General features: G+C 39.7%; 1 protein-coding gene and 1 pseudogene across 3 annotated transcripts in view; one reads left to right on the top strand and one right to left on the bottom strand.

Moving 5' to 3' along the window:
- Window positions 1-23,253, top strand: part of TMEM87B (transmembrane protein 87B) — a 53,206-nt gene that overhangs the window by 18,232 nt on the left and 11,721 nt on the right. For 2 of the 3 annotated variants that reach the window (XM_057740942.1, XM_057740943.1), the window contains 7 exons: window positions 631-730; window positions 3,018-3,111; window positions 4,677-4,750; window positions 9,762-9,868; window positions 9,954-10,012; window positions 10,909-11,012; window positions 13,765-13,838. In XM_057740942.1, coding sequence (XP_057596925.1) covers window positions 631-730; window positions 3,018-3,111; window positions 4,677-4,750; window positions 9,762-9,868; window positions 9,954-10,012; window positions 10,909-11,012; window positions 13,765-13,838 — 612 coding nt within the window. Of the gene's footprint in view, window positions 1-630; window positions 731-3,017; window positions 3,112-4,676; window positions 4,751-8,158; window positions 8,231-9,759; window positions 9,869-9,953; window positions 10,013-10,908; window positions 11,013-13,764; window positions 13,839-23,253 lie in introns of all 3 variants that reach the window. The other variant, XM_057740944.1, reaches the window with a different exon arrangement.
- On the bottom strand, window positions 15,295-15,977 carry LOC130856750 (ubiquitin-conjugating enzyme E2 N-like; annotated as a pseudogene).

Here is a 23,253-nt window from a genome sequence, read left to right as displayed (position 1 = left end):
CGTGTGCCATTTCCTTTGCTTTCCCCTTTCCCTCCCCAAACGGTTAACTCGTACTCAGCCTTCAAACCCTGGTGTAGCTGTCACTTCCCCCGAGAAGCTTTTCCTGCCACACATGGATTGGGTCACTTTCATCACAGTCCTGGGAGGTACAGTGTTACCTCCAGCACTTGCTGAGTTCTGTCCATTTACTCGTCCCGACCAGAGTACAGGTTTCACGAGGGCGGGGACCATGATGTATCTTTACTGTGATAGCCACATGGTAGGAGCATGAATGAGTAAATGACGAGGGCAACCTGGAGAAAAGAGAGCTCTTGAGGACTTTATGATTTTCAGATATTGACAGGACAGGAAAAGACTATAATTCTTTTTGTAGCCTTGAGGGCAAGAATAAGAACAGAGGGGAGCTCAGGGAGACAGATTTCCGGTGGACGTGAGAAACCCGTGCCCCATTGAGCCGATCAGAATCCCTTGCACTGAGGTTTCAAACATCACTTGGATTAGATGACCTTTAATTAACTGTGGCTAATTCGTCTGAGGTCAGGACGTAGCTGTACACGGTACATGTGTAGACTCTTGGCGGCAGGCATCCAGATGGACCCAGAGTGAATGACTGTCCTTCGTCCCGCTCAGCCCAGGGTTTGCTGATCTTTGCGGAGTTGATATCTGCGATTAAGAGGACACTGGCTCGCCTCCTTGTGATCATCGTGAGCTTGGGATACGGCATTGTGAAGTAAGTACCGGGGCGCGGAAAAGACACCGCGTCTCCATCCTGTGATCCCGTCCATCTCTGCTGTGATCTCTGTGAAACCAGACACCCCTTAGTATCGTAACACAGATCCCAGAGGGAAATACATGCAAGGACATGTTTTTTAAGGATTTCCATGCACTGGTTGTTTTCTACTTTCCTCAAATAAAGATCCTGAATTTGAATTCCAGTGACTTTTTATAGTTAGATGAATAATCAGCCTTAAGGATGATGGAAAATTTTAAATGATTCTTAAAGTTCAGACCATTTTCTGTTTCCTAGACAACATAGTTAGGTGTTCTGACTGTGTTTGAGATATTGTAGGAGAGAGCACTCTGATGAAATGCCAAGTCAGCGGAATTTCTGGCTGAAATCTGGCTGTCACCTGAGGACCCGCTTTCAAGACCCTCTCAAGGAGACCTTCTCTCCCTCTTACTTTTGAGTCCCTGGGCGTGAACATAGAAGAGCCTGTTCCCTGAGACCCTCTGATTCCCAGAAGCTCGAGTCCTCATACTGGCCCACAGCTCCCCCTTCTGACTGCAGGCCCCTGTGAGCTGCCAGGTTCTCCCTCATGCCTCACTTCTCTGAGCCTTTGCCTCCCCGTCTTCCTCCTCAACACCTCGTCGTCAGGATTCCCTGTGACTTCAGTCTCTGCGTGAGGATCCTTTAGGAAACCTGACCTTACCTCCTCACCTCTGCTGCTCTTCCCTGTCACCTCCCCTCAACTACTGAGTCCCCGGCCATTTCCTAGACTTGATTATTATTTATTTATTATTGTGTGTAACTGCACCTTCTTCATGGTGGCACATGTAAGCAACCCAGTCTTTATATATACACATATATGTGTGTGTGTATATATATATTTTTTTAAATTTATTTTCTTTATTTTTTGGCTGTGTCAGGTCTTAGTTGCAGCACGCGGGCTTCTCTCTAGTTGTGGCATGTGGGTTTTCTCTCTCTAGTTGAGGCGCGAAGGCTCAGTACTTGCAGTGCACAGGCTTAGTTGCCCCGCTACATGTGGGATCTTAATTTCCCGACCAGGGATTGAACCCACGTCCCCTGCATTGGAAGGTGGTTTCTTTCACTCTTGGTCCCTGGTGTGGCCGCCGGCCTATTGATCCCAGCATCTTCCACGACCCGGCAGGGCACTGAACACCCTGCCACCCCCGAGGCCCTCCATCTTTTCCTTTGTCTGCCTCCCTTGATAAGTCCAGCTCTTTATCTACACAGGCTCATGTGGGGCAGCAGAGTCCACCTGAAAAGAACACCCCGCCCCGCTGCCATTTCACTTCATGACCCTGAACTTGAAGTTCCCATGAATTTAGTGCTGCTGGCAGTTCTCTGTCCCTTGGTCCTTTCTGTTCTGAGTCTTCCCTCCGCGGAAGACCACTTACCCCGTCTCTCTCCTCATACCTCCCTCCTTGCATCGATCTTAGCTGATCTTGGCTGTTTTCTCACTTCAGTTTTCATTCTTCGAATTGAAAGGAATTAAAATGACAGAACTGAAATTTCGCGAATTCCAAGGCAGTCCAGTGCGTAGGACTCAGTGCTTTCAGTGCCAGGGCCGGGGTTCGATCCCTAGTCGGGGAACTAATTTCAGTTCTATTTTCAAATTACTAATCACAAAAATCATCATCTTTGCATGTTCCTAATTCATTTATACTTTTAAAGAATCAAAACTGTTATTTTAATTCTTTTCAATTCGAAGAATGAAAGCTGAAAACTCTCATTTGGGGGTATTGAGAGAGGAAGGTGGTGGGATTCCATCTCCTGACATTCCACTCTTTCTCTGCCCAAGTCATAGAATCAGTGGCTTATCTTTGACAAAACACATCTCAGAATGGTTTACAATTTATGTTAGTGAAAGAATTAAATGATTATTTCTGCCGGTGACACTTAGAAGTTGTCACTTATTTCCTAGGTTTCATCAATCTTCTTGTCCATTCTATAGACATAGGACCTGGGTTATGTTAATTATATTGCTTGGATTTCAGCAGCAGAGTCCTCTGGCCTCAAAAGTGTTGCTTCATAGGCATCAGTACAGCTTCAAGTCCTAGACAAGGAGGCCGGATTTCCCTGAGCCTGCTTCTGCCTTGCTCCCAGGAAATAAGGCTATTTCCTAAAACAAAGTACCTCTGATACAGGAGCAGACTGACGTGATTAGATAGTGACTTCCCTGGTGTTGGAAATGGGGCCAGTTACCGAAGTCAGATGCGTTTTACTTACCTTGCTTTTTCTTTCCTTTTTTTCTGTTTCCTCCTCCTTGTTCCAGGCCTCGTCTGGGAACTGTCATGCACCGGGTCGTCGGACTGGGGATTCTTTACTTTATTTTTGCGGCCATTGAAGGCGTGATGAGAGTCATTGGGGTAAAAAACGACATCATTCCACTCGCATTTTTTTTGTCACTGCTGTGAAATATGATTTTACTTTGCATCTCCTGAGATGAGTTTTTAAAGATAGGAAATTTGTGAAAAAGGCCCAATTTGAGGTTTTCCCCCCTGAGGACTATTTCCCTTTTTTAATGCGTCCTGAAAGTAAAAGGCTAAACAGAGCACTTTTTAAAATGCTAAGATTATGAAGGCACCAGCTGACGTCATCCTAAGAATTAGCTCCGTCTCAAAAATGTTCGTGGTTGTTCTTTATGAAGACATTCATCTTTGTCATCTGTGCAGCCTGAACACGTTCATTCCTTCCCTAACCCTTGGTTTAAACCTGTGTTAGTGTCAGAAAGTTAATTTTACCTTTTACACACATAGACAATATGTGTCATCACTCTTTCAAGTCTCCTGTGATTGTAAGTTTTCCCTGACTCTTGTGGGCTCAGTATGTGGGGAATTCAGCAGACTTCCCTCTTGGGGGAACCAGGAGGAGGTAGTGTTCTAGGGAGAAACGGCTCTGGCAGTGTGGGCAGCAGTGCTTTCCTCTGGAGGAGAGCGCATGTTTGTATCTGTGAAGACCCCTAGCTTTCTAGCTCTCAGCTTTCCTTAATAATATGGCTGACGACTGAGTGATTAAGAAGCTTATTATATTTTTACCTGATTCAGAGAACCTTGTAATTTTTACTCAGAACATCCTTTGGCTTAGATGTGTAACTCAGATCCCTGGGCACAGAGTGAATAATCTGTATGTTGCCACATACGTTTACTCCACATAGGTTGATCTGACCCTTAAGGCAGTACATTTGTCCAGTAATGTTGAGAGCCTCACTCTTCTTCCTGTGTCTTTGGCACACGTGTATTCTGTGTTAGATACACCTGTTCTTTTCATCTTTGACTCCTTGAAAGGTGCATTTAATTTTGCCTTTACATAATAATGAAGAACTTTGCATTTACTTATATAATTCACAGAAAACTCATCTTTGCTAGAAAGAAAATAGAATAAACATCCATGTATAGATTACATTGCATTTCTTTAAATTTTTAGTTTAGTCCACATCTTAGATGCAACAGACACAGCTCTACTCAAGAGCTGATGGGTGTGATTCTCTGTCAGCTCCTGAATGCAGAGTGCATCCAACCTGTGGTTTGTTTATACCTTCCACACAGTTCCTTTTCCTGATTTTACTTTTCTCGTGTCCTTTCACAAGCATGGGGAGGATGAGGAGTCTGTTTCTTTAGGAGCCGTGGCTGCAGGTTTGATGTGGAGAGGGCAGAGATTGAAATCGTTGACCTGAGGGGTGGGACGTGCTGTGTTTTATTTGCCACTTTATAATACAGTCTTACGTCATCATGGGACAAGTTGATGACAAACTAACATTTGTTGCTGCCAAAACAGCTGCCATGTGCTCAAACACAATTCTGTTAAGCAGTAAAATTTTTTATGTGGCCTTTTATAAAACGATGAGTTGAGATAAATTTTTTCTTCACCAGATGATAATTCTAATACAGTGAAACTTTTACATTCAGATTTTTTCCCTACTTTTGTCTTTCAGGGTTCTAACCATTTAGCGGTTGTTTTTGGTGACATTATTTTAGCAGTTATTGACTCCATTTTTGTATGGTTCATATCCTTTACTGTGTCCTAAAATAGTTTGTTGTATCATTAAAATCAGGTTATTTTTAATTTGTAATAATAATAGAAATATATTTATGCATTATTTTTACCTCTCTGTGTATAGTTACCTCAATATATATATATATGTATTATTACGTAGATAGGAGTTTAGTTGAAGGTGAAAAAGTAAATGATTCCTCGACCAAAAAATTTCCTTATTTTTTTCTATTAGTTCAGCAAACTTCAACACACATATTGGGCGATCTGGCAAGGGAGACAAGTGCATAGCTGGGAGCAACGCAGCGATAGTAGAAGCCAGTGTAGAGGGGCCCTGTGCCAACAGAGGAAGGAGAAATTCATCCCAGGGCGGAAATCAGGGATGACTTCAGGGAGACGGTGACAGTTAAATTGAGACTGAGTGGACAGATGGGGGTTTAACTAGGAAAAGAACGGAGGGGAAAGCAATCTGGGAAGATTTAAGGGGCCCAGATAGTTGGAAGCATGAAAATACAGGGACAGTGGCAGAATGTCTCAGAGTAGCTTGTCTGTAGGTAACATGTGTGGGAGAATCCTGGAAGGTGGGCCCAGAAAGGAAAGATAGAATGACATGCTCAGGAGTTTAGAGAAGTTGAAGCTGCACAGGTGAATGATGTGATGAAATCTGTAAGAAGGAAGTCAAGGATGGCATTAAAAAAATGCCTTAGAAAGCAGAGTCTAGAGCCGGGAAGTCTAGTTAAGGAGTCATTTGCAGTGGTGCAAAAGAGGGATGGTGAGGGTTAGAAATAGGGCAGAGGAAATGGAATAACAGCTCCCAGTGATATAGACTGACTAGAAATGGGTGGGGAAAGGGACAGAGGGCTCCCAGAAAGGCGTGCACATCTCATTTGGGTGGCTGGGCCAGTGTTGCCATTCTCAGGGCGGTAAACACAGCTGAGAGACCACAGTGGATGAGGCTTGAGCTGCCCAGGGCATTAGTGTGAAGAAGAGAGTTGGAAATCCCAGCCTGGGTTTGCGAGAGGAGTCAGAGCTGGTGATGAAGGTGGGAGAAGGTCGCAGCCACAGAAGCAACCCAAGAAGTACTGGTAGACCAGCAAGAGAATGGGAGTCAGGATAGTACCTTGTGGGGTGGAAACGTGCATGGAAGGAACACCAGGGGAGATGGTCCTGGGGTGGAGGCTGGGAGAGCTTTGCTAAGGAGGGGTGCTCAGCAGTGGCTCGTGCTGCAGAGAGAAGTTTGTGAGGCACACCTGCCCGCCTGGTTCATTCAAGAGGTCACAGCGGAGCGGCAGGAGAGAGGGTTCAGTGGAGGTGGCAGGCCAGAGGCCATAGCACAGCAGACGTTTCAGAGACAGTGTTTAACCAATCCCCGAGGCTCCTCCCCACGGACTCAGTGACTCTGGTGGAGTCTGGGCACTTCCACCGTTTTCCTCTCCAAGGCAGGGCCAGGCCCTCTGACGTGGGAGGGATTCTAGAGAAACTATGACCTGGTCAGAGCAGAATCAGGGTTCTGCAGGTCCAGAACATTATTTTTATCTGTTTCTTCGACATTTATGTCCTCTTTGAAATTCTTACAGCTTTTATTTTTACAAAGTTCTTTTTGTTTCTGTCATCTTTGATAATTGCCTTTCAGTTTTTAACATTAAATGTGCTTTTGTTTTCCTTGTGTTTCTTTCCATGTTCTCATCTTTGTCTCGTACAGGGAGGGCCTGTGTCCCTTCTCTACAGGAAGCTGTCCCTTTCTGCAGGTGCACTGATGGATGTAACACTGTTTGTAGGATTTTCTGAGTCACCTGTGGGTTGTTTTCCTAAACCTGGTCTATCTATTTTTTAAATGCCCTGTTTGTGAATTCTTGATATGCTTCCAAGTTAAAAACAAAACAGGAATCTTTTAATTTATTTTTATTCTCGAAAGCAGTGGTTCTTAACCTTGTTTGGGTTTTGCTAGCAGAGGTGTCTTTGCAAATCTAATGAAAGCTGTGGAGCCTCTTGACAGGTTGTATATAAACACACTTCACATGAGAAGTTTTTCGTACAATGGAGCATTTACAGACCTCCTAAATTAGGTCCAGGTAGCCCCTAGTGTTTGAGGGGTGTCTATTCAGGGATAATACCTGATTTAAAGAGTTATTTCTGACCAAACTTGCTTAAAGTCTGGATTCTACTGGTTGAGAGCTACCAGTTGAGAATCCAAGTGTATTGAATAAAATTATGGTTACATAAATCTGATCTTTTCTGAGTCATATAAATATCTTACTCTAGTGTAATTTTTCATATTTCCTACACTAAAAAAAAAAGCCATGTGGAGTCATTCATTTGTTAAAAAAGGTGAAGTCCGTTCCTCAGTTTTGCAAGTGAGCAGGGTTCCAGCTCTGAGTGCTCATTGCCCGCGTGGGGCCCGCTCTGCCACAGCCAGCCTCATCGCTTGTTAGGGATTCTCACCTACGTGAGGAGGAGGGGCAGGCGATGTGAACATCCTGGGAGCTGGACCAGCAGAATTGCAGGGGAGGGAAACTAGCTCCTGGGCTCAGCATTACCGTTTCTAATCTTCATGTGTTCTCTTCTGTCATTTTGTGGGTTTAGAAAATGAGCTTATGCTATCTGTTCAGTTTGCAGTCGTCTTATTTCTAAACTTGTATATGCTTAGAGCCTTTAACAGGTTAGGGAGCGTGTGTAGACTTTATATTTTAAAAATCTGTATTATCTTTTCTCCTGGTAACTTACAGATGTGTATTTCAAAGAATTCTTGTTCTTAATCATCTACAAGGTGGTTCATTGGGAAAAATACATAGCAATGCAACTTGGCAGAAAATTCCAGAGAAAAGCGGCTGTAAAGGCCCTAATTCCATCTGGATTTGAATGAGGGTAATTTACCGCCTTTATGGACAGCATTGGCTTTGGTCCAGCATATACTGAGCTAGATTGGGACAGGGAGATAAGGAAAATAAGGGGAACGATTTAGCTTGCTTACTTATTCATGTTTTTACTAAACATGTTTGAGATGAAAGTCATAAAGAAACCCAGAAATTAAAGTTGGTTAGTATTTCGTGGTGAGAGAAAGGAAGTTTAGTAGTATCCATTTCTGCTTCAACCTGGATGTCTGACCTTTGCTTGTAGGTTGCTGTTTGGTAATTTTCATCCCTCAGATGAAAAGTCTGCTTCCTCTGCACAAAAAGGCAGTGAATTTCCTAAATGATTACCAATGACAAGCAAAGAAGCAGGACTACATCCTTATAGAATTGATACTTGCTAAGCAGGGTAATGACCCTGCTTTCTTCACCTTTGATGAAGCTAATCTAGCTCCTCCTCTAAGCATCTAATTCTACAGTAATAGAAAAAATAGCCTGAAAACACCAAAAGCCATAGCCTCCCGCCTCTTTTTTCCTGCTTGCTTGTTTTACTTTTCTTGCTGTTTTGCTGCAGGCAAATGATTCCGATCTTGTGCTTCTGGCCAGCCTCCCTCTGTCTCTTCTCGACTCTGGCTTGTGCTGGTGGATATCCTTTTCCGAGCGCAGCAGCAGGCTCAAGGCGATTCTCACGTCAGGGTGATGGGGCCTGTGTGCTTTCGTGACTGCTCTAAAAGTACTGGGTCCTGATCAGGTTTATCAGATAAAGTGTAGTTGCATTTCTGTAAGTTCTGACAGTAGGCCTAATTGGTTGAATTGTGTTATTTTAGGAATTGATCTTCTGTTGCCGCTTACTGGTCATTTAGAAAGATTGAAAAGCAGCTTCAGTAGTTGTAGTACTAGAGTGAAGTTTTTGATTAATGAAGTATTTGGCATTCAAAGAGGAGGCCGAAATCCAAAATATGCCACTTCCATTCCTTTGCTCAACTCTGTTACGTATGTTCAGAGTGTGGCGCCTCTGGACCAGGGCTTGGTGGGGGCTGCAGGGGAAGCAGCTCCTGTTTACAGAGCTCTGGCTTGAGCGCAGCTTCACTGCCGAGGGGCCAGTGGACAAGCCTCTTTCTGCCTCTTCGTACCTGACAGTGTCGCACTTGACCTGAGCCCTGTGCTCTGGGAAAACAGCTGTGGTTAAGACAGCCTCCACCCTTTCATGTTCCGGGAAAAGGCTCACCATCAACACAAACAGCTGCCTTTCCCCATAGGACTTTGATGAGACTCCCAGGTGCCCCCTTGTTTACTTATGACAAGGCCAGACAGAGACCCATGTACCCCCTGACCAATCTGGACAAACTACCAGACTGGACAAAATTAAGCTTTCTCCTTCCCTGGGTCCCTGAGCTTTCATCCACCCGCAGCCCTCCTTCCTGGCCCCTCCTGAGAACCTGCAGACCTCAAGGAAAGTCATTTCCTGAGCAACTGTCTGTCAGGCCACCCACTTCCCACGCCTGCTGCTCTCAAGACCTATTGACTTCTCCCTATAAAGGCAAAGCCCTTCCCTGCTTGGTCTTTGGGACTCTCGCAGACCTTATAGTCGGAACATTCTCCCTATTGCAATAATCTCGAATAAAGTCTGTCCTTACCTAGGTCCAGATTTGTTGTATGTAACATATTTCAGTGTTTTAAATTTATAAAATGAAATTGATAGATGACTTAACATCTCGATTATGGTCATTGGAGGATAAAATGAGAAAAGACTAGAAATGACAAAGAAATGTAGACAGAAAAGCACAAGCCAGATGGCAGGTCATAATGGGATCTGTAAAGAGTGTCTGGCCTAAGGGGCACTTGGCACTTAGTGTGTGTCCTGTTCTGTCCTGTGTTTCGAGAACTTGGCATTGAAGGAGTTCAGCATAGGTCTTCTTGCTTATGTTTTTTTCCCTTGAAGTTTGTTTACTTAATTTAGACAGTGGTAAATTGTAAAGCAAAATCTGTGATAAAATTAGTATCACGATTATACAGTATTGAATAAGATAACATTTTCGGTGTTTTTACTAGTTTTAAATTATAGGAACTATATGTAGCATTACTAATTTTGGAAATGGAGCAGAAAATTCTTAGTTTGCTTTTTATCTTAACTATGTATTAGTATTTAAAATGTTTTTCCTTAACTTTTTTCACATTTTTATAAGTTTGGCACAAACCATGAAGACTCTAAGGCTAAGAAAGAACATAGTGAAATTTTCTTTATACAGGCACTTTACAAATACCCTGATCTTTGCCATACTGGGTAAGCTATCTAATTTTTCTTTTATAATAAGTTATTTTAGTATTGCATGTTCCTTCAAAGGTTGACTTTTTTTGGTGTATTTCAGCATCTGTAGTATTTATGGTGTGGACTACTAAGACATTTAGAATTGCAAAATGTCAATCAGTAAGTATAATCTTCCTATTTAAACAATTTTCATTTTTAATTATATGATTTTATTTTGTGGAAGTTGGAAGAACTTAGTTTGTGTTTGTAGACAGAGATCGTTTTTAGTGGAGATTTTCTGTTTACTTGGAATTATTTTGTGTAGAATTATGAAAACATTTGCCTCCTTTACATGAGTCTGAAAAAGTTCTTCCTAAATCTCCTTTTCCAATTATGCGCTTTTCGCAACTTCTTTTTGTATATTTTGAAAAGGAATCCTCTCTCTGTATAATTGAAGGTGACAGGAAGTCTTTTTCTTCCAGCACAGGGTGTAATTGGGTTGTTTTGTATCTACCTGGGACAGGAAACCTTAAGCCTGATGTGTTTCTAGGATAGTTCATACTGGTTATCAGCATTTAGGAGATGCTCTCCATGGATTCTCTAGTTAGAAGAAGATACATTTCTCAGATTTAAACTATAAAAGGCCCTCTTGGGGGTTTCTTGATTTGGAAATAGACTTTAGTTCCATGTAAATAGTTATAAAGAGCCCTCTGAAAACCCTGGACTTCTCCTGCCGTTTCTTCTCTACTTAGTAAGAGAAGAAACTGTTCTTGTCTAGAAAATAAATTAATTGACCTCTGAAGCCCTTTTAAACTCTAATTCTTTTTATGATACTACAGAATTTGTTAGGATTTTATTCATCGGATTGGTTATAATGCTGAAGTCAGCATTAATGTTGATTCTATAGAGGTAGCGTTGCTTAGTTTTTTACGTTTCTTAAAAAAAGTGTGCTTATTTATTTGGAAGACTTACTGGTTGGGAAGATTTCATTAGTACTTGTCATTATATACTATTTGAAAGGGAAATCTGTATGTTTCGCAGAAAATTAACTTCTCCTCTTTGAATTATTATTATAGGATTGGATGGAACGCTGGGTTGATGATGCGTTTTGGAGCTTCCTTTTTTCACTTATCCTTATTGTAATAATGTTTTTGTGGAGACCATCAGCAAATAATCAGAGGTACCTAACACAGGAAAGTTCAAGTTTGCAAGGATTTGTTCATCATCTGCTGCATTGTTAAAACAGCCTTTGTAGAAACTGGGGAGGTAGTCCTTGCTGTTAAAGAGTGTGCATACAGTCAAGTTGGGAGACAAAGGTAACAAAAGCAAGACAGTGAAATAAGAGATGTTTAAGCCCAGCAGGGAGGTGGAAGAGGGGACTGTGGAAAGGCAGCGTTTATGTTAGGCTTTCAGGAAAGGACTAGGACAGTGGCTGACCTGGGAAAGAGTGCCTGTTTCCCAGGGGCAGCGAGAACGGCCATGACGTACATTGGAAGCTAGCGAGGCATGCAGTTTGGTTACTACTCTTACATTGGAGGAACATAAAACGGGAAAGGAAAGGTGGGAGCAAAATTGTGTGAAGGGCTTAAATGAGAAGTTTGGAAAGTTGTACTTTAGACCACATGTGACAGGGAGCCTCACACCTTCCCCTGCCTCATTTCTCTTCCCCATGGAAAGTGCTAAGTGTCTTCCTCTTAGGAAAAAATGAAAAAGTATATACTCGTGTGTGTGTTTTTCTCTCTCTCTCTCTCTTTAAAATTATATAACAACATGCAAATCAAGTAGATATCAATACAATTTTTTTATTAAAAACGATTAAGAAATGATACAACAATGATAATACATACATACCTATATACACTGTTCTGCACTTTCCTATTTAAAATGTTGCTTTCCTTATCATCTGGTATAGATCTGCCATATTACCTTTTTTTAATAATTTATTTATTTATTTATTTTATTGGCTGTGTTGGGTCTTTTTTGCTGTGTGCGGGCTTTCTTTTAGTTGTGGTAAGTGGGGGCTACTCTTTGTTGTGGTGTGCAGGCTCCTCATTGCCATGGCTTCTCTTGTTGCGGAGCACAGGCTCTAGGCACGTGAACTTCAGTAGTTGCAGCACATGGGCTCAATAGTTGTGGCTCACAGGCTCTAAAGCACAGGCTCAATAGTTGTGGCGCACGGGCTTAGTTGCTCTGCAGCATGTGGCATCTTCCTGGAGCAGGGATCGAACCTGTGTCCCATGCATTAGCAGGTAGAGTCTTAACCACTCCGCCACCTAGGAAGCCCTGCCATATTACTTTAATTTTTTTATTTTTTTTTAATTTTTTATTTATTTTAAAAATAAACTGCATATTTTTAGGGTGTACAATTTGGTATCCCAATCTCCCAATTCATTCCTCCCCGAACCCTCGCTGCTTTCCCCACTTGGTGTGCATATGTTTGTTCTCTACATCTGTGTCTCCATTTCTGCCTTGGAAACCGGTTGATTTGTACTATTTTTCTGTAGTCCACATATATGTGTTAATATATGATATTTGTTTTTCTCTTTCTGACTCACTTCACTCTGTATGACAGTCTCTAGGTCCATCCATGTCTCTACAAATGTCCCAGTTTCATTGCTTTTTACAGCTGAGTAATATTCCATTGTATATGTGTACCACATCTTTTTTATCCATTCATCTGTTGATGGACATTTAGGTTGCTTCCATGTCCTGGCTATTGTAAATAGTGCTGCAATGAACATTGGAGTGCATGTGTCTTTTTGAATTATGGTGTTCTCTGGGTATGTGCCCAGCAGTGGGATTGCTGGGTCATATGGTAGTTCTGTTTTTAGTTTTGCAAGGAACCTCCATACTGTTCTCCATCGTGGCTGTATCAATTTACATTCCCACCAACAGTGCAAGAGCGTTCCCTTTTCTCCACACCCTCTCCAGCATTTACTGTTTGTAGATTTTCTGATGCTGTCCATTCTAACCAGTGGGAGGTGATACCTCATTGTCATTTTGATTTGCGTTTCTCTAATAATAATTAGTGATGTTGAGCAGCTTTTCATGTGCCTCTTTCTTGGCCAACCGTATGTCTTCTTTGGAGAAATGCCTATTTAGGTCTTCTGCCCACTTTTCAATTGGATTGTTTGTTTTTTTGATACTGAGCTAGATAAACTGTTTATATATTTTGGAGATTAAACCTTTGTCTTTTGATTGGTTTGCAAATATTTTCTCCCATTCTGAGGGTTGTCTTTTTGTCTTGCTTATAGCTTCCTTTGCTGTGTAGAAGCTTTGAAGTTTCATTAGGTCCCACTTATTTATTTTTGTTTTTATTTCCATTATGCTAGGGGGTGGATCAACAAAGATCTTGCTGTTACCTGCCATGTTACTTTTAATGGCTGTCTGGCATTCCCTGATGTGATTGTAGCATAATAAGCAGTCCCTAATTATTAGACACTTTGTTTCTAGATTTTTTGCTATTATCAACAATGCTTTTTTTTTTTTTTAATCAGCAATGCTTTTTGAATGCTTTTGGACCCAGTAAATGTGTCTCAATCAGTGTGCTTTATTTTCACCAATCAGGTCAGCAATTTCTTTTCATTAGGGGATAAGTAAAAATAGTGGTCAGGGAGGTAAACTTCACATGGAGAAAAAAGTACAGCAGAAAATTCCCTTCCCTGAACATCCTGTATTGCAAAGTTGCTTCTAGAGGGATTTGATCCATTTATGTTTTTACCAGCGGTTTTGGGCACCCCAGTTCCACAATTTCTTCACAGTAACCTTTGCTGATTTGAGAGTAAAATAATTAAATTTTTATCATTTCAGTTTATGGGAAACTTTTTAAATGTATATATATTTAAAAAGTATGCACTGACTCTTTTAGATGTAAACTGAAAATTGAACGGGTTTAAACACACTAGTAAAACTACTCCTTGTTTTTGATTTAGATATGCCTTCATGCCCTTAATAGATGATTCTGATGATGAAATTGAAGAATTCATGGTAACATCTGAAAATATAAGTGAGTCATATATTTTCTTATTAAATGACCATTGTGTATATTGTAACAAAGAAATATTGTACCTCTACCTGTGATGCAAGGTCAGATACACTTCTTTTCCTGCAAAGTATTTTTAAAACTATATCTGCAGAAACCTCTATTATGGTAGACAGTCATAGAAGTCCGTAATGAAATTTTCAAGATTGTTGATGTAGTTTGAGCTTTTGTTACATCTTTGCTCTTAATGTCTAAGTATTTTATTTTATTTTGTTTTATTTTATTTACTTTTATTTATTTATTGGCTGTGTTGGGTCTTTGTTGCTACGCACGGACTTTCTCTAGTTGCAGCAAGTGGGGGCTACTCTTCATTGCAGTGTGCGGGCTTCTCATTGCAGTGGCTTCTTTTGTTGTGGAGCTTGGGCTGCAGATGCATGGGCTTCAGTAGCTGTGACATGTGGGCTCAGTAGTTGTGGCTCACGGCTGTAGAGCACAGGCTCAGTATTTGTGGCACATGGGCTTAGTTGCTGTGCAGCATGTGGGATCTTCCTGGACCAGGGCTCGAATGTGTGTCCCCTGCATTGGCAGGCGGATTTTTTTTTTCTTTTTAGAATAACAAAAATTATTTTACTAAAACATAAGATTTACAGACGTTCCCAGGCAGTCCATACAAAATGGTCACAAACTTTTTCTTGAAGGGAGGATTCTACACTTGACAGCAAAGTCACAATGTTGTTAATGAGGGTTGTGATGTTTGTTTATTTATTTATTTTTTTTAATTATTTTTTTGGGGGTACACCAGGTTCAATCATCTGTTTTTATACACATATCCCCGTATTCCCTCCCTTCCTTGACTCCCCCCCACCTCGAGTCCCCCCCACCCTCCCCGCCCCAGTCCTCTAAGGCATCTTCCGTGATGTTTGTTTAATGTTCCCATTTTGGTTCAAACAATCAAACTTGTCCGTATACAGCATCTAAATAAAGTTAGACTTGGCTAGAGAGCATATTTTTTAAAGAACTGTTTAGCTGCTTTTAACCAATGCAATTAGATCACCATATAAAGGGGGAAAGGAGCCCATAAAATTAAAATGAAACTACCTTCCCCCCACCACCCAAAAACAAATAAAATAAAATAAAGAAAAACACCTACACCCCTGCAGCTAACCCTGCCAACTGCCTTCATTCACAGTGCTTTATACTTAAACCATGATGGGGGAAATGAATAAAAGCAGAGAAGGGCCACTGCTTTTAAACGTTTCGCAACAATCCAGATGATACTTCTAGCCTCTGCTCATGCTTTACAGCAGTGAATCAGGACAAGACATGGATTTGCTAATGTGCGTTTAATCACCAAAGGACTGAAGATGTCTGGGCTTTTATTCTGTAATGTTTCTAAGACTGTGTCCATTAAACGCAAACAAAAAAGGAAGAGGTCTTGGCAGAACAGGAGAAGTGATGCACACTTGATGATCGGATCGATTTAAATATTATTCATGGCATATAGCCTAGTCCACTCTGGCTGTTTCCATGGCTTGGGCTTCGTTGGTCTGCCACTGCTCCGCTACGTCATTTGCTATGAATCAGCTGGATTGGGAGCACTTAACAAAGCCTGGATGGATAGCAGAACTGTGGGGATCTGCAGTGCTGGGGACCACTCATCTTTCAGAATATCTAGACATATTCTTCCCAACTTATCTACATTAGGATGATAAATTTTGGTCATGAAACGTACTTTAGGGGCTGCTACTGGGTATTCTTCTGGAAGGAATAGTTCAAGTTTAAAAGTCCCTCCCTCAAAGGGGGAATCCTGAGGGCCGGCAATGACCACATGAAAATAACGGGCATTGCTGTCATCTGGTTCTGCTTTAATGCCGGGAACTGCTTCTGCCAGCAAACGCTGTGTGTCCTTGATAATCCTGCGGGGCAGCCTGGCCGTCTTGTCAGATCCCGAGTTCGGCCTCTGGTCTCGTCTCCCGGAAGGCGGATTCTTAACCACCTAGCCCCCAGGGAAGTCCTAATGTCTAAGTATTGAAGTAGGTACACTTTCCCACAAGGATGATTTGGTATATATTGTGCTTAGCTCCTAAATAATATTCATGTTCTTAACGACGATTGCTAAATTTCTTCGTATCACCTCTTCCTGCTCTTTAAAATTGTGCCCATCTGTAATTTCCTAATCATGCCCAAAGCATTTCTAATTATGGTTTTAGTGCTGTTTTCGTCTTTCTATTAATTTACACATAGCATCTTATCATTTTATTAATTTTACCATAGCACCGTAATTAAAGCATTTGTTAAGACAACGTAAGTATGTAACTCATGTTAAGAGTAATTTTATCTTTATTCCATTTTTACTTCCTCTTATTTTGATTTGTGTTATTAGTAACATTCCTTTTCACAATTTTTTTTGTTTCTCTACTGTGAGAATTTTATAATCTACCCAGTCGGCAAAATTTGCAACATAATCAGTGTGTCTTCAGTGTCCACACTTCCTTTTACCTCCTCTCATGAGATTCTCACCTACGACTAATTCTTTCACGTTTCCCTGGCTTTTCTATTAAGAAAAGAAACCTGAAAAACTTATTCACAGCAGAGAAATTAAAATTCAGTGTGTTGGTTCTGGCTCCGATAATGATGGAATGAATTGTTTTGGACTAATCTTCCTGCTGATAGCTAGAATAAGTTCTGGACAGAATATTTTTAAAAATTAACTCTTTGAAGGCACTGGAGAGCAAAGAAAAGCAGGCAGTAACTGGAGGAGATTTCACTGATGAAAGAAGAGAGCCACACTTAATAAGTTCCACATTTATAGAGCTTTTGTCTAGAGTGCATGCCCAGTCAATGAGACAGTACAGTGTCTAGAGCTCAAGTAGATAGGTGTTATCTTACTGATGCAAGGAATTGGAGAGTGAAATTTGGGGCTGTAAGAATGTCTGAAAATTGAAGGAGGAAATCCAGAAAAGAGAGAGCCACAAAGGGGGAAATTCCAAAGTCTATAAAGTCTCTCTAGTCTTATCTGAGGCCTGAACTGGGCATGTGTAAAGTGAGACTCCAAGAGGCCAGAGGGGAAACAATAGCTATTAGGCTAAGACGTGGAACAGAAATTTCAGCAGCTTCCCACTGCAGAGCTTGAAATTCAAGTCTCAACAAGTTAAAAGTACTTGGGTAAACCCCTTGGGCTTTCCATGAAAACCCCAGAAGGGTCACTCCTTAGAAGTAAAGACCACAGTCAAGGACCACTGAAATTTACCCTAGGACTAAAGCTAAACAGAAATAAACTCTAATAAAATCGAAAAGCATGTCCCCAAAAGATCAGCGTGATCTAGCAGTAATTTGAATTGCCTGCTAGAACAAAACACAGTAATTCCCAGAGGAAGATAAGAGAATCCAGTCTATAAGATACCATTCTCAAAGTCCAAAATACAATGATAAATTACTAGACATGGGATGAAACTGGAAAGTGTGACTCATAGTTGAGGGAAAGATCAGTAAGAGCAATCTAGAGGTGGCCCAGATGTTACAGTTAGAGTTGAATAAAACCATCAACCTAATTGATTTGATTGATATTTATAGAACATTGCATTTAGCAACTGAAGAATAAATGTTCAAGTCTACATTGATAAGATAGACCATATGTGTGGCCCTTAAAAATGTCTGCATAAAAACTGGCACAACAGTGTAAAGCAGTTATATTCCAGTAAAGAACTTAAAAAAAAAAAAGTCTGCATATATTTCAATGGATTTGAATTATATAGAGTATGTTTATGATCACAATGGTTAAATTAGGTGCATAACAATAAGATATCTACAAAATAATCAAATGTTTGGAAATGAAGCAATACATTTTTAAGTAACTCATAGATTAAAAGAATATTAGTATTTCAAACTAAATGACATAACGTGTCACATTTTATAGGATACAGCTAAACAATTCTTAGAGGAAAACTAATAGCTTTAAATGCCTATATTACCAAGAAAAAAAAAAGAAAGCATGTAAAAACATAAAGTCAGTTATAGTATGTTTCCATCTTGAGAAGCTAGAAAAAGAATGGCAAATTAAACCTGGAGTAATTAGAAGAAATGATTTAATAAAGTTAAGTGTCTAGTCTGCATCAATGAAATAGAAAACGGGGAAATAGAGAAAATCAACAAAGCCAAAAGTAGTTTCTTTGAAAAGATTAATAAAAATGGATTAACCTCTAGATAATCTAAACCAGAAGTAAAATATATCAAGGCAAATTTCCAACATTGGAAAGATAGGGAGGACATTACTAGCATAAGAAAGGATAAGTAAGGGTATATTATGGACAAATGGGACATTTGGGTAAAATGAACAAATTTCTTGAAAAACGCACTTAAGAAACTACCCTAATCTTAATTCTAACCCTGTGCTACTAATTGGAATAGCCCTATATTTATTAAAGAAATTGGGTTTGAAATTTAAAATCTTCCTATAAAGTGCCAGACCCAAATGGCTGGCTTCACTAGTGAATGCTTTCAAGTACTTAAGGAAGAAATATTCTAATCTTACACAAACTCTTTAAAATATAGTGGAGGTAGGAATACTTCCCAACTTGTTTTATAAGGCCAGCGCAACTCCGATGGCAAAATCTAACAAAGACAAAAAAAGAAAAAGTTACAGACCAATATCACTCATGAATAAAGACTTAAAATTGCTTTAAACAGACTTCCCTGGCGGTCCAGTGGTTAAGACTCCGTGCTTTCACTGCAAGGGGCACAGGTTCAATCCCTGGCCAGGAAGTAAGATCCCACATGTCACTCAGTGTGGCCAAGAAATAAATTTTTTTTAATTCCTTTAAAAATATTAGTAGGTACCTCCCTGATGGTCCAGTGGTTAAGATCCATGCTTCCATTGCAGGTGGCCCAGGTTTGATCCCTGGTTAGGAAACTAGATCCTGCATATGGCAGCTAAGAGCCTGCATGCCACAACTAAACATCCCATGTGCTGCAACTAAAAAGATCCCACTCACTGCAATGAAGATCCCACGTGCTGCAACTAAGACCTGGTGCAGCCAAATAAATAAATATTTTAAAATATTAGTAAATAAAATCTGAAAGAATAATGAAGGACGACCATCATTGTCAAGTGGACTTTATCCCAGGGTTGCAAGTCTGTTTTAACATTTGAAAATCAATCAGTGTAATTCATCTAAAGAGGAAGGAAGAAAAATGACATAATTATTTCAGTAGGTGCAGAAAGACATATCACAGAATTCAGCACCATATTCATGATTTTTTAAAAAAGAAACCCACTTAGCAAACAAATTACAGAATAGTATGAAAAAACTCTACAGCTAAGATCATACTTAATGGTGAAAAAGTGAATGCTTTCTTCCCAAGATTGGGAGCAAAGTACAAGAATATCTGCTAACCACTTTTTTATTTTTAAGAACTGTTATTGAGATACAGTTGACATACAATAAGCTGCATAAAGTGTACAATTTGATTATTTTTTTCTTATTGGTAATGTATATATGGCAATCCCAACCTCCCAATTCATCACACCTCAACACTCCCCCTCCCCCACCCTCTGCTTTCCCCACTTGGTGTCCATATGTTTGCTCTCTGCATCTGTGTCTGTATTTCTGCCTTGCAAACTGGTTGATTTGTACCATTTTTCTATATTCCTCATGTATGTGTTAATATATGATATTTGTTTTTCTCTTTCTGACTCACTTCACTCTGTATGACAGTCTCTAGGTCCATCCATGTTTCTACAAATGTCTGAATTTCGTTCCTTTTTACAGCTGAATAATATTCCATTGTATATATGTAACACATCTTCTTTATCCATTAATCTATTGATGGATATTTAGGTTGCTTCCATGACCTGGCTATTGTAAATAGTGCTGCAGTGAATGTTGGGGTGCATGTGTCTTTTTGAATTATGGTGTTCTCTGGGTATATGCTCAGTAGTGGGATTGCTGGGTCATATGGTAGTTCTATTTTTAGTTTTGGAAGGAACCTCCATACTGTTCCCCAGAGTGGCTGTATCAATTTACATTCCCACCAACAGTGCAAGAGCGTTTCCTTTCCTCCACACCCTCTCCAGCATTTACTGTTTGTAGATATTCTGATGATGCCCTATTCTGAATGGTGTGAGGTGATGCCCCATTGTAGTCTTGATTTGCATTTCTCTAATAATTAGTGTTGTCTGCTCACCACTTTGTCTCAACATCAGGCAGAAGTTCCTAGCCAGTGCAGAAAGGCAAAACACAAACCAACCCAAAGAATACAAAAGGCAAAAAGCATGGAAAGAAAGAAGTAAACCTGTTTTTATTTGCAAACAGCAGTGTTTGGTTTGGTTTGGTTTGGTTTTGGCTGCACTGCGAGGCTTGTGGGATCTTAGTTCCCCGACCAGGGATTGAAACTGGGCCCCGGCAGTGGAAGTGTGGAGTCCTAACCACTGGACTGCCAGGGAATTCCCCAGCAAGATTAAGCATGTAGAAAATCCTAAAGTGTGTACAGAAAAGAAAAAAATATAGTAGAACTAATAAGTGAATAATATAACAGTCATAGGATATATGGCCAAATACAGAAATTAGTTGTTTTTTATATACTAACAGGAAATAACTGAAAAATGAAATTTAAAATATTATTTACAATAGCTTCAAAAAGTAAAATATTTAGGAACAAATTTAGTGGAAAAAATGTGCAAAACTGCACTGAAGAATACAAAACGAGAAATTATAGAATAAGTAAATACAGAGCTCTAACGTTTATGAATTGTAACTTTCAATATTATTACCCATCACTTCCCCAATTGATATGTAGATCCAGTACAATCCCAATCGTAATTCTGGCTGGATTTTTAAAAAAACAGTTAAGTTGATTTTAAAATATATATGGAAATACAAAAGATCTGAAAGAGCCTAAACATTCTTGTAGTTACAACATAGATCTTGAAAACGTTATGCTAAGTGAAAGAAGCCAATTACAAAAGATCATATGTTATATGATTCCATTTATATGAAAAGTCCAGAACAAGTAAATCCATGGAGATAGAAAATAGATTAATGGCTGGTTGGAAGGAGTGAGTTGGGAGTGACTGCTAATGGGTTTGGAGTTTTGGAGGCGAGGGGATGATGAAAAGCTTCTGAAATCAGTAGTGATGATGATTGTACAATTCTGTGACTGTCCTAAAATCCGCTGAATTGTACACTTCAAAATGATGCATTTTATGCTGTGGGAATTATATCTAAATAAAATAAAATTAATGGACTTACACTGATTTCAAGATGAAAATATCAAGTTATACTAATCAAGATAGTGTGGTATTGGCATAAGGATAGGGATACATCAATGTATCAAAATAGAGTCCAAAAAGTAAGTAAATAAAATAAAATTTCAGACAACTTAAAAAAAAAATAGAGGCCAGAAATAAATCCACACATATTGTTCAGTGGATTTTATTATTGTTGTTGCTTCAAATTATTTTATTAATGCAATAATACTTTGAAGAATGGGCTTTTACTAGCACTAAATTGATTCTGATATAATAGGAGATTTCTAAAACTTTCATTTTTAAAATAAATATAATATTTAAATTAGCTCCAGATTAGAAACCTCATCTGTCAACTGATTTTTTTTTTTAATAAATTTATTTATTTTATTGGCTGTGTTGGGTCCTTTTTTGCTGTGCGCGGGCTTTCTTTTAGTTGCGATGAGTGGGGGCTACTCTTCGTTGTGGTGCGTGGGCTCCTCATTGCCATGGCTTCCCTTGTTGCAGAGCACAGGCTCTAGGCGCATGGGCTTCAGTAGTTGTAGCACATGGGCTCAATAGTTGTGGCTCACGGGCTCTAAAGCGCAGTCTCAATAGTTGTGGCGCACAGGCTTAGCTGCTCTGTGGCATGTAGGATCTTCCTGGAGCAGGGATCAAACCAGTGTTCCCTGCATTGGCAGGCAGATTCTTAACCACTGCACCACCTAGGAAGTCCTGTCAATTGATTTTTGACAGAGGCAGCAGGGCTTTATATAAGGAAAAGATAGTATTTTCTACAAAGAGTGCAGAACAGCTAGATAGACACATGGAAAAAATCACTTAGACTCCTGCCGTGTATATCACCAATAATTAATTCAAGATAGATCACAGACCTAGATGTAAAAGACTAAACTATAACTCTTATAGAAGTAAACAGGAAGGTATCTTCATGACCTTGGGTTAGACAGTTACCATAAAATAAAAAGTTTGGAAAATTAGCTTTCACCAAAATTAAAAACTTGTGCTCATCAAGAGAAACAAGAAAATGAAAAGGCCAGCTCTGGACTGGGATAAAACATTCTCAGTACATATATCTAACAAAGGACTTGTATCCAAAATATAAGGATTCCTATAAATCAGTAAAAAATGACTCAATTTGTAAAAAAATAGAACACTTGGATAGACACGTCACCAAAGAAGGCAAAAGAATGGCCACTAAGTACATGAAAATGTGCTCAATAAGATTGGTCATCAGGGAAACCAAACTAAAACCAGAGTGAAATGCTACCACACATCCCCTAGGATAGTTAAAATTTAGAAGTGACAGCATGAAATGCTGAAGAGGATATAGAGCAGCTGAATCTCTCATACACTACCAGAGAAGTCTTAAGAAAGCAATTTGACAGTTTCTTAAAAAGTTAAACATATACCTGCCATATAACCCAGCCATTCCACTCTATTTGCCCAAAAATGAAAATGAAAGCATATGTCCCCAGAAAGACACTAGGTACACTATCATTTACAGCAGCTTGATTCTTAGTAGCCCAAAACTGTGAAATGGCCTAAATGTCTGTCAACAGGTGAATGAATAAAGTAATTGTGGTATACTTATACAATGGTGAGCAAAAGTAACCAACAGTATGCAACATGAATAAATCTCAAAACCTTTATATTGAGTGAAAGTAGCCAAATGGAAAAGAACATCGAGTCCTTATGGTTTTATACATGAAGTTCTAGAGCAGGCAGGAGTAAACTATGGTGATTATGTAAATCAAAGCAATGGTTGCTTCCTCGGGTTGGGATTGACCAGAAAGGAATTTAAAGAGCCCTCTGTGATGATAAAAACGTTAAATGTCTTGATTGAGATGGTAGTTACATAAGAGTTGATAAAAATCTCTTCAGACTGTACGCTTAAAATCTGTGTATTCTATTATATGTTATACCTCAAAAAAAATCAGTATATTACCCCTTTAAAGGAAGGATCTCAAATGTTGAGATTTTAAATACCCCATGAAAACATTTTCAGGTTGAGGACTCTCATTTTCATTCATTATATCCTCTTATGCTCTTGATCTCATCATACTGTACCAATTGTCCTAGTTTATGGGGAAGCACTTTTTGTAAATTATTGTTGTAACAAAAGTGAATACTTATTGGACATAGACATTATATTTCAGGTACCTGATATATGCTGATTTGTTTAATGCACATCAGAAT

The sequence above is a fragment of the Hippopotamus amphibius genome, chromosome 7, assembly GCF_030028045.1.
Source record: "Hippopotamus amphibius kiboko isolate mHipAmp2 chromosome 7, mHipAmp2.hap2, whole genome shotgun sequence".
In the NCBI taxonomy this organism is placed as follows: domain Eukaryota; kingdom Metazoa; phylum Chordata; class Mammalia; order Artiodactyla; family Hippopotamidae; genus Hippopotamus; species Hippopotamus amphibius.
The sequence above is the reverse complement of the archived record's forward strand: the minus strand, read 5'-3'. Positions and strand labels throughout refer to the sequence as shown.